This window comes from Chinchilla lanigera, unplaced genomic scaffold, assembly GCF_000276665.1.
Source record: "Chinchilla lanigera isolate Chin_1 unplaced genomic scaffold, ChiLan1.0 scaffold00125, whole genome shotgun sequence".
NCBI lineage: Eukaryota > Metazoa > Chordata > Mammalia > Rodentia > Chinchillidae > Chinchilla > Chinchilla lanigera.
Window position 1 is genome coordinate 563621 of NW_004955526.1, and position 12216 is coordinate 575836.

Genomic DNA, 12216 nt, shown 5'->3' on the forward strand with positions numbered 1-12216 from the left:
GGCGGGCCGCCGTGCGCCCGGGCCTCTGGGAGCCGCAGCCCGGCGGCGCGGCCTGGCTGGGAAGACGCTCGGCCTGCTTTTGGGGGCACGGAGGCAAGCTCGGACTCTGTGGTGAGCGCCGACCGCCCGGAAAATGGCGGTCGGCCTGGAGAGCCGCGCAGTCCCGCAGCACCGAAGGCTCCAGAGGCCCCAGAGGCCGGTGGCCCAGGGCCTTTGGGGTTACAGATGATGCCTGGAGCGAAGGCCGAGGAAATGACCACCAAGATGTGCACCGTCTCAGCGCCCTCGGAAAAGGAGGGGAAGGCAGAGGCGGTGATGGAGGAGAAGGTAGTCCAGACGGAAAAAAAGATGGCTGGAGCAGGACAAGAGGAGACAAGGCCCGGGGCCCCGAAGGTCAGTACCTGCATGGACTCGCTGGAGGCCATCGATCAGGAGCTGTCGAACGTAAACGCCCAGGCTGACAGGGCCTTTCTCCAGCTAGAGCGCAAATTTGGCCGGATGCGGAGGCTCCATATGCAGCGCAGGAGCTTCATCATCCAGAATATCCCAGGTTTCTGGGTTACAGCCTTTCGGAACCACCCGCAGCTGTCTCCTATGATCAGTGGCCAAGATGAAGACATGATGAGGTACATGATCAATTTGGAGGTGGAGGAGCTTAAACATCCTAGAGCAGGCTGCAAATTCAAGTTCATTTTTCAGAGCAACCCCTACTTCCGAAATGAGGGGCTAGTCAAGGAGTATGAGCGAAGATCCTCTGGCAGAGTGGTGTCTATTTCCACGCCAATCCGCTGGCACCGGGGCCAGGACCCCCAGGCCCATATCCACCGGAACCGGCAAGGGAACACAATCCCCAGTTTCTTCAACTGGTTCTCAGACCACAGCCTTTTAGAATTCGACAGAATTGCTGAGATTATCAAAGGGGAACTGTGGTCCAATCCCCTGCAATACTACCTGGTGGGTGAAGGCCCCCGCAGAGGAATTCGAGGCGCACCAAGGCAGCCTGCGGAGAACCCCAGGTCCTTCAGATTCCAATCCGGCTAACTTACGTCCTGTGAGAAGCTCCTGCACAACTTTTACCGACCTCGATGCTTGGCCAGCAGCATGCAGCGTGCAGTCTTCCGTCTCTTCTGTCTTCTTGGATTATTTTGGCCTTTGGTTCTCCTAAATCTTCAGCAGTGGCAGTTGTCGCTTATTTGCCTCTGGGCTTTCCCGTTGTTCTGCGTTGTGTTAACATGTTCCCAGCTCATGGCCTGCTGTTTCTGTGCCAAGCTCATGATACTGCCTTCCTTTGCATGGCTTGGGTTCCGTGACCATGGTCTTCTCAGAGTGTTTTAAGTGGTTCTCTGCCACAACAAAGTTCGATGCATCTTTGCAAATAATCAGGCAGGCTTCCTACTTTATGCTGGCTGTGCTCCTGATAGCCATGTACTGTGACTGTCTTGAGTTTCACCACTGCAAGATGAAATTGATACCCCAACCAGGCTGCCATCAACTCAGACTTGACTGAACATTCCAGCTACCGCTGTCTGGTTCCTAGACGTTTGTTATCCATCCTGCTGGTTATCTGGTAGAACAAGCAGGTAGTTCGTGGGTGACTACCTAGGCATGGGTGAGGTGATACATGCAGAGTGTTTTATGATGTTGATTGGTTGTCCGTTTGGTTACTGTACATCATGATCAGCTTCTGGTGGGTCTGAAATGCTTCAGTGCACACTTGTCTCCTGGTTGAACTTTGCACAGGTTACCACTGTCTGTCTTAGGAACCTGCCTCCATCTCATGATTACCCATCAACCCAAGTGGTAGTGCCCAAATCAAGGCAGGGATGGGTTCCTTCCAGCAGTTAGCCTTTGTGAGCCCTGTGCTACAATCTGAATATAGGCAGCTCTGTTAGACAAACATCTTTACCCCTTCCATGCCCATGCTGAATGGGGCAGTGGTCTTGAGTGGGGCCACTGAGGCTTTTCAGGAACATGGAGGAAGCTTGTTATGCTGCTCTTACTCTTTTCTTTTCCTGTCTCCCTCCCCTGCCTCTTTGTGTGGGAGTTGCAGCTTAGAGACAGAAAACAAAAGTGATAGAGCAGTGTTTTTGTTTCTTTGATTTCCTTTAGGATGTGTACAGAGAAAGGTACTATAAAATAGATTGCATATCTCTTAATGCCGTCATTTCTGTGCTCCATTTTTTTTTTTTTTTAAGCAAGGTCAAAAAGTTTCAAAGGGCGATCTATAGGTTAATTGCTTAATACTGAGTGTTCTTTTAGGATAATCCCACCCTTTTCTCTTATCCAACCCACCACATCCTGCGTTTCTTAAGCTTTAGTTTGAGAAGTTAGGAGTAAGAGAAGGCTCTGAGTGATGGGTTCAAGACAGACCCTCAGCAGGATCAGCTAAAGCAACTAAAACTTCATTTTTCTAAGAGGGCAGTTTTTCTGGGTGTTTTGGACTCTAGAGAAAATCCAACAGCAGTTTGTGGGTAACCCCATTTTAATTACTGCGCTGCTGTCCCAAAAGGCTCATTCTGACTGTGTGGCTTTCTTGGCCTTCATTCCTCAACTTGTGAATCTTTCCCCCTGCTTTTCGTCCTAACAGGTAAGGGGCCAGGCTACAGCCAGTGTGGGAGATCCCACAGTGGATCCAGGAGTTCCATCAGATGAGATAGCAGTGCTATGAGGGCTGCCTTAGTTGTGAGCTGCCCCCTTCTTTGAATGTGCTGCCCTCTGCCCCATGAAGGCTTAAGCAAGTCTGGACACAACCAATGGAGTGAGTGCTCTAGTTAAGTAGGCCCAGAAGCTGAAATTGAGCATGGTGTGAACTGGCTTTACAAGGCTCCCATTAAACCCTGAAATCCTGTAGGATCAGGGATGGGAGGGAGACCTCTGAGGCGCTTTCCAGGTACAGGCAGGCTGGAGAATCAAAGGGTTGAGGTTTAAATAGGATGCTTGGAGGATTTCCTCCAGTTTTTCCAAATTTCTTGAATTCACCAATAGATTTTTGTCAACAAATGTGCAAACATGGATATTTTCTCTTATCCTAGGAGTCATCTTTATATATGTGGAAGATTAATGGTATATACTTATTTCACTGTTTGAATAAAATCTTTTTTTCTTACAGCCTATTGGGAAAATTGATGTTTACAGGGCTGCTTTTTGCTTGTCATGGAGAACATGTACAAAAATGTCAAATTTGTGTCCTGTGCAGTGTGAAGACTTCTGTGACTGTTCATGAATAGATTAGTTTGTTCTGGTGTCTTCGTATATAGCTTTATTCTTAGGAATATAATTTGAATGTGATCTTCAAAAAGTGAAGATTTTGCAAATTTTTTTTATTATGTCTTGTGAAAGTATTCTCAAAAACTTGTGTCTTTATATCCCTTGCCTTACTAATAATGTACTTGACATTTATGTTGTTAACCAGCATAAGTACTAGTAGAATTGCTGTCAAACTAAAAGAGAATCTGGAAGGAAAGGTAAAATATCATTGCTATTTTTGTTTTCACCAAAAAAAAAAAAAAAAAAAAAAAAGAATAAAAAGTTCTGTGCTGTCCAGATTAGTAAGATTGGCAAATCACTAAAATTATCAAATGGTCACAGGGAAATTAGGAATTTTGTCACTACTTCTCACAGGGCTTTGTAGACCAAGATGGTAATACTTCTTTTATGCCCAAAGGATGACAGAATCTCCTAACTGGTCTGGAGGTCTGCCTAAAGAATAAGGTCCAGAACTGAGAAAAAAAGCAAAGCATTGCAAGGAGCAGAGCAGGACTTTTGCAGTGAACTGAATAGTTTGTGAGACAATATGTCTAATAGCCTGAGTTAATGACTAGTTAAGAGATTACTTACCCTCCAAACCTTTATAAAGTAGAAGCTGAGTAGTAAAATTATCATTAGTAGTAACTGAAGTTGTGGTGTTTGTTACCATGTTTTTTCTAGATATATTTCATTCTTAATAGTTTAGGTATTCTTTTTAAAGCACCACAGTGCTTTAGGAAAATAATTTAAGTAGCATTTACAGAATCTAGTGATTGATTCTTCCAAAAGTCTTATCTTGGGCTCCTTAAGAGAATTAGGCCAAGAGTAGCATAGTTAACATAAATGTAGTAAACAAAAATGGTGTTTAGATAATGCTTTTCCACAAAATACTATTTTAAATGATAAAAATACAGGTGTTTCCCTTACTGCCCAAACTGCACTGGTTGTGTTGGAAAAATTTCCTGCTTTCTTTAACTACATGCAACTATTAAAGAATAAAGCTGCTTTTCTTTTTTAATATTTAAATTTTTATGGTGCCACTTTTTGGTTGTTATTACTCATTTTTACTCTTCATATCCAACTGGAAAACACTGCCACTTTATAAACAAAGAAAGAAACATTTCACAGTCTAATTATAGTCCAGGCAAAAGAAATTCATTTGAGTCAGCATTGACATACTAGAAAGGTGGAAGGAAACAAACTATCCCCTCTTTTTAGAAGATGGAAAAAGCTGATGTCAGCTTAGGTGGTAACTGTTCAGGATCTTCAGATAAGACCAGTAAGAGTAGGACTGGAACTTCTGGCATGAGAATGTTTTCTATTCCTCAGTGGCTGAACATATAATTTTTTACTTTGGGGTTGTCATTTTTCTTCTTAATAGCAGTTGAAAGTATTCACAGGTTTTTTTGTTTTGTTTTTATCATTTATAGAATAAACGAATAAAGAAAAATAACTTTATTTTTAAAAGAAATCATATTTCTATTTACACATGAGATCTTTCATTGAGCCCTAAACTTGATTGTGTATTTCAGTGACATTTTGGATATCAGTTTCAAATATAGTTACTGGCAGATTTCAAACAAAGCTACTGACTGAGGAAAAAAAAGTCAATAACCTAGTACTTACCCTGAGATATTTATTTCTGCAGTATATTTGGGATTTATCAGAGCATTTACAAATCACAAAAGAAGTTATCTTTTCATTATGTTTCATATGCTCAATCCTCTGCTACAACCCAAGTAAAATAACGATAACAACCAGTTTTGTTTTCTGGTCCTGTCCAGTATGGATAGTGAAGTTGTAGCATAAAGCATAGTCACAACCTTAGTAACTTTATTGCCTGCCTCCAAACATGTTTTCATAAATAGCTACTAAGGGAACTAAAGACAGCATACAGAACACGGCAATCTTGGATTATAGCATACCTGAAAGACTTAATGCAGTTTTCCTGTTTTTTTTTTTTTTTGTTTTTTTGTCATCACCCTCTTGACCAAGGAGAAAATAAAATTTAACTCAGATTTAATTAACAACTATAAATTTCTCTAATGAGCAAAATTAATTGTTAAAGATTAAGGTTGGGGGGCAGGGCTGAACATTGGAAGGTCATAATCTTTGTCTTGAAAATGCATACCTTAAAATTACTGAAAATGAAGAAGCAACACTTAGGGGAAGAAAAACTAGTGGGAAACTATGGAGGTTGAGAGAGTTGGCTTGTAGTACTCTGCCCCTGCTTATCTCATTTCTGAAAAGAAGAACAGTATGAAACCTAATAGCTTGAAAAAAATCACATAAAGCCCCAGATTGCTGGGACCCACTGCCAGGGTTTCTGATCTAGTGGGTTTTGGGAAGCCTTTCAAATTTGCATTATCAAGTTCTACGTGCTGCTGTGCTCTTAGTCTAGCATAACACTTTGAAAACCACGGGGCTAAATATATGTATGTGTGCGTGTGGGTGTGGTTGTGTATACACCTCCCCAGGGAAATTCTAATCTCTAAACTATTGATATGGAAAATATCAATGTTCTGTTCACTTCTAAGATACTTAGATTTTAATATAGTAAGAGTTAAGCATCAAATAGTTTATACAAAATAGACTTATGCACAAATACCAATTACTTGATCATTTTCACAAAAACTTGTTCCTACAAAGCATTTTACAATATTTTTTGAAAATTAACATTTTTAATAGCACATTTGGTACATATATGGTTTTTCACTCCATTATAATTTGTTTTATTGTCAGTGTCTCATCATTTGATAAGGCCGTTGGTATAATGGACCAATGGATAGTAGCCAGCTGTTTTTGAACTGTTTGAAGAGAATCTTGCAAACTTGTAGTCCAGGGGTAATTCTAGGGAGAGAAAAAAAAAAAAACAAAAAAACACAATTTGATGATTCTGTAGGTTCCCAAATACATTTCGTAAATATAAGAAGATCAAAAGTTGATACCCAGTTTTAGAATTTCTAAATTTAGTATTTCTTTTGCCCCTCCCCCATAGGTGGCGTCTAGGATGAAGAGTATAGATGTCCTTCCTTGTTAAAGTTTACAATAATACTTAAACAACAGAGCTCTAGTGAGTGAGTTTTAGTACCCTATACAAATTAACACCTAAAATAAGAATACTTTTCTGATTTAGAAACTTAACAAAAAAAATCAGGTTCTACTCAGGGGATCAAATAACTTTCAAATGCAAGTGAACTCTTCATATCCCTAAGCACACAGTAGGGGTTACTAATAATCTTTGAATAGTTAGCAAAATAGGAACATGCATAATATGGTACTTCTATAACATAGGCATCACACATGCACACACAGAAGTAGGACTAGGAGAAGAATCAGAAGAAAGAACATACACTGAATACTTTATTGATGGTAGCACACTCTCATATCCACATAACAGGCTTTTAAAGATCTTAGCCTTACCTGAATTTCTCCAAGGAAACATAACTGGAAGTATTCTATGTGAAGCCTAATTATGTATGTCATGTTGTTCATTCCACATGTAGATAACAGGGCAGTAATATTTATATCACAAATTTTATAAGTAAAATATTTAGTAGTATTGAACATTTTGAAAATGCTATTGGCATAAATTACAATTTATAAATAGATGCCCCTGAGAATCATCGAGTCTTAAGCAGTTAATCTTTATGAGAACAAGCACTGCTTTCTGAATGCCAGAGAAAGCTAGGATTACCATGAATGGAAAAACATCCAGCATTAGTGCATGGCATTGGTGTACTCAATGTTTTATTGGCTGGAGTATATTTTGAGCCATGCACTGGGAAGTAACCTGGTAACAATGAGTTTCTAAAAATCATACATCTGAGGTCCTGGATTTGATAAATCATCAAAATGATACAGAACAAGTGGAGCCAGCTAACCCTCACTGCCTTACCATGTCCTAGAGGAAATGCACACATCTCTGTGTAGCTATTATTATGTTAAAAAGATTACCTTGTAAGAATGCTTACGAACCAAACACTGTTGTTGTATATATGGTTAAGTACAAACTTTTCTAACAGCTCCCCATCCCCAAAGTCTCATGTAGTCAGAGGTGGGACTTTGGAGAAGTGATTGGAGCAGGGGCATGCCTTACTTCTGAGTGAATTAATCCATCATTGAGTTCACTGTTGAACGTGCTGTTAGAAGATGGGCTTGATGAACAGGTGGCTTACTGGGGGCACATGTATTTCCATCACTCCATTCACCGCTGGTTCCTGGCTGCCATGGGAGGAGTAGCTTTCCTCCACCGTGCTTTCTGCCTTGGAGCAGCAAATTATGGACTAAACCTACTGAATTGTGATAAATAAAGTAAAACTCTTACACTGTGTGTGTGGGATACTGTCCCAGTGATGGGAAGGTGATTAACACAAGCTGTAAAAATGGCTTCTAGGTATTTACTTGTGAATGAGATAACCACGTCTAATAAGAGACAAAAGAGGAGCACAAAACTTTATTTTTCAGTCTTGTCTCACTCCAAACAAATAATTTTATTCTGTGTCCCAGGTTAAAAAATCAATAAAAAGGTCTAATTTAAAGAAATCTGGGTATGGGATAATCAAACTGAGTCAACTGTTCTGTTAAAACAAGGACCCCCAGGCTAAGGATTCATAGGGTTGTGGATTCAGCAAAAAGAAAGCATTGACATTTCTGTTATAGTCATTGTTGGGTGCTATTTGGAAGAAAAGAGAAAGGGAGGAAAAAACCAAACTTGCTTACCACAGCATTCTTCTGTTAAACACTGCACATTATGCACACTATACTATCCACATTTGGTTAACAATTAAAACAAAATGAATAAATACTCTTCTACAGTAAATTCAACATCAAGTAATACACAAATTAACTTTTGGGACTTAAAGAGATTAGCAGCATTACACACAAACAGCTTACACTTAACACATCTGAAGCCAATTAACAGTAGTGCCCAGCTGTACTGACTTACTGACATGATTAACCTGAAGTTCTGTGTGAGAGGTCTCCTTAAGAATGTGATCATAGCAGAGTGCTAACTTACACTAATACTTTGCTTTTTGAGGAAGTGTCTTGAACATCAAAATAAACAATATGACAGAACAACTCTTTCTCATTCTCTCCCTAGAAAAAATGGACACTTGTTTACTTTTGTTTGACTGTTGGCAAATCTTACTTAATACAGTGGCACCTTGGTTCACGAATTTAATTCGTTCCACGATTCTGGAAAACATGATTACATTTATGTTTGTGCAAGAAAGATGGCTATGGTCGTGTTCATCACAAAAGCGTTCGTGAACTGAAGTAGCACTGTATTTTCTTCTGAGAAAAGTTGGATGGAAGACAAAGGTCCTGCCAATTTCTCCTTTACATTACTGTGAAGAAAGCTTTTGGAATATGAGAAAAGGCGATTCCTATATGCAAGCTCCACAGGGCAGGGCTCTTTGTTTTGTTCTCTGATGTGTCACAAGTAGCTAGCACATAACAGGCACTCAATGAATGTTTTGTTTAATTTAAAAACAATGATTATAGTTAAGGAGAAGAAGTTGGACAAAAATACAAATATCACAGTGAAATCACTGGAGAGCTGAAGAGAACCAACACTTGAAGCATACAATTCAGGAAGAAATAATAATCAGAAAGGTGATCTCCCAATCTGCCACAGTTCATCCTTACTCTAAGGTAGAGCTCAGCTTTTCTGCACAGGGTCAGGGAGCTGCTAGGCCCACCCCTCCTTAAGCACATGCTTTCATCCAGTTCTTATCCCTGTGGGTCCACGGTGTTCCTGAGTGGCCCACTTACCCACTTTGGTGGGCTCTCTGGAAACAGCCGACACCCACAAGGGAAAGCAGCCCAAAGACAAGTTCAGTTCTTTTTACTACTAGGGAAAACCTGTGGCATTTAGTACATATTAGCTGTAAGTCAATACCTGGGTTGCCTCCAGGGTTATATAATGATTACTACTTTTTTCTCTAGAACTAAGGGTGTACATAACTGGTTTTTATACTGTGTTAATATCTAATTTAGTCATGGGTGTTACCATTGTAGCTGTTTCACTTGATACTAACATAACTGTCACTATTTCTCTGTTATCCAATACTCAGGTTCCTTTGTAACATTAACAATACTAGAGTCCATTCCCAGAGAACTGCTGGGCTACACTGTATCATCCTCTCCTAAAATAACCAAGGTGGTAGAATCTTGGGGCTGTGCTAAAGGATTATAGTTATTAGACATGCCCAAAATACATCACTGAAAAGCAATTAAAGAGATCTCTACAACTAGTAACAAAGTCTTTAGACTATAAGCATCCACAACTATAGCACAAAGCAAAAGAAAAACAATACAGATGTGGGAAGAAAAGGCAACAGAACACCCAGTTCCCTAGAAACAAATCCAGCAGGCATCAAGAAGCAAATAGCAGAAGCCATGCACCAGAATCAGTGGAACACATAGCGGAGGCGGCTAGAAAACAGCTCAGAGAGATTTAGCAGGACTTGAGAAGATATAACTCAACAGATAATGGATGTAATAACTAGAAAGATGCAGGAGCTCTTGGAAGACACTAATAAAAAGCTAGATGAGTTAAAGTGATACAAAATATGAATGACCAGTTTACCAAAGAATTAGAGTATATGAAAATGTTTCACTCAGAAATTCAGGGATTAAAAATCATACTGAAAGTACAGGCAGCAGGATGAACCAATGTGAAGATAGAATTTAACAATTAGAAGACAGTCATGTCTTCAAAGACCAACTATTCAAAGATACTTGAAAACAATGAGAAAACATGATCCAACAACTGCTAGATAATGCAAAGACTAAGAATAACTGGAAATAAGTGAAAATTCAGGAGACAACACAAATGGCCTAAAAAACCTGTTCACAGAAATAACTGGAGAAAACTTCCCAAATAAAGGGAAAGAAACATAGAGGTAAGTGAGACATACAGAACACCATACCTATGACCAAAGGAGAACCTTTCCTGGCATATTAGACTCAAAATTCCAGAAGTCTATCACTAGAATAAAATCCTAAAAGCTGCTATAAAAAGGCAACAACTCACACACAAAGGTAAACCCAGTAAATTCACAGTAAACTTCTCTACACAAAACTTAAAGACCAGGAGACCTTGCAGTAAAGTGTTCCAGCCTTAAAAGATAACAACTTCCACTCCCAAATTATGTATCCTGCAAAACTTTCCTTTAAAATGATGGAGAAATAAGGTATTTCCATGAGAAGGAGCACCTCAAGAAATTCATCACCATCAAACCAGCATTACAAAAAAATTCTCAGAAAATATCCTAGAAAGAGAATGAAGCCAATAATGTCAGTAAGTCAAAAGAATGACAATACCTGGTGGCATGAACAGGTAAGCAAAAGGGAAAAATGAGGAAATCAGGTAACAGGAAAATAATGCAATGACAGGAATGTCAGTACCTCTTGGTAATAATAACTCTCAATGAGAACTGTTTCAGTTTCCCAGTCAAAAGACACAGTTTGGCAGAACAGATTAAGAAAGAAAACAACAATATGTAGTCTACAAGAAACACATTTAATTAAAAAAAAATTCACAGATTAAAAATATCAAAGGATGGAAAGCAGTACTCCATGAAGCAGGAACCCATATAAAAGCAAGAATTGCCATTGCCATCCTACTTTTAGAAAAAGTGGACTTCAAGCTAAAACTCATCAGAAGAGACAAAGGTCACTACATGAATTGTTAAAAGAACACTTCAACAGAAGAGTTAACATTTATATACATACCAGATACTGGCCTACAACTTAATAAAACAAACACTAATGGCCATGAAAAACCGGATAAACACCAATACAATAGTAATGTGAGACTTCAATAGCCTACTGTCACAAATAGATGAATTACAGAAAAAAAATCAACAAAGAAGTATCAGTTGAACCAAACCTTTGAACAAATTGATTAAATAGATATCTACAGTGTTCTGTCCAATAACAATACACATTCTCAGCAGCACATGGGACTTTCTCCAAAATATACCATGTATTAGCCAATGAAGCATGCTTGAATAAATGCACAAGAATCAAAATTATCTCATGCATATTATCAGACCATAGTGCACTGAAACTAGAAATAAATGGCAAAAGAAACCACAGAAACTATGCAAACAGAAGGAAATTAAATAATAACCTCCTGAATAATCAATGGTTCACAGAGAAATTAAAGAAGAAATTAGAAAATTTCTACATACAATAATATCAGTAACAACATATCAGAACCTATGGGACACAATGAAAGCAGTCATAGGAGGGAAGTTCATAGTGAAATCAACATCAGAAAAAAAGAATGCACCTCAAATAACCTAACAATGCACCTCAAAGTCCTAGAGAAATAAGAACAATCCAAACCAAAGCTAATACAAGGAAGGAAGTTAAAAGATCCAGGGCAGAAATTAATGAAGTTGAGACTTAAAAAAAAAATATAAAGAATGAATCCAGGAGTTGCTTCTTCAAAAGATTAAACAAAATAGACAAACTCTTGGCCAACCTTACTGAAATAAGGAAAGAAAAGATGCAAATACAATCAGAAATAAGAAAGATCTAGTTTGATAATTATAAGGTCTTATAAATAAATGAATCTGAGATGGAAAAATTAAAAGGGGTTGGAGGGAAGAGGTAAAAAAGAAATACGTACATGTACCCATTCCCTACAGTAAATCTAATCATTATGCACCGTAAACATGAGCTAATAAGAGTGAAAAAAAATCTAGCTTTTGGCTGTAGCATAAGGGCTGGTCCTAATCATCTGGGTTGCCATATCTAAACATGTTTCCCAAGAAAAAGAAATCAATGTCTGTTATGGTTTGTATCTGGGTGTCCCCCCAAAGCCTCATGCGGCCATGGGGCAGGCTTCAAGAGTTTGATTAAGGGTGTGAGAGCTGCACCCGCCCTGGGGTGGATAGTTTGCATATGTAAGGGAGAGGAAGAGAGTGCTTGAGGCCATTCCTCCCCCATTCC

General features: G+C 39.1%; 2 protein-coding genes across 2 annotated transcripts in view; one reads left to right on the forward strand and one right to left on the reverse strand.

The window, feature by feature from the left end:
* Tspyl4 (TSPY-like 4) overlaps positions 1-4272 on the forward strand; it is a gene marked incomplete in the record, with an annotated part of 5002 nt that extends 730 nt beyond the window's left edge. Inside the window, 1 exon segment of the mRNA XM_005409782.2 lies at positions 1-4272. Coding sequence (XP_005409839.2) covers positions 1-1041 — 1041 coding nt within the window.
* Positions 4273-4686: 414 nt separating this feature from the next.
* The window catches only part of Nt5dc1 (5'-nucleotidase domain containing 1), a 36635-nt gene continuing 29105 nt past the window's right edge, over positions 4687-12216 (reverse strand). Inside the window, exon 7 of the mRNA XM_013507352.1 lies at positions 4687-6096. Coding sequence (XP_013362806.1) covers positions 5996-6096 — 101 coding nt within the window. The 3' untranslated portion in view covers positions 4687-5995. The remainder of the gene's footprint in view (positions 6097-12216) is intronic.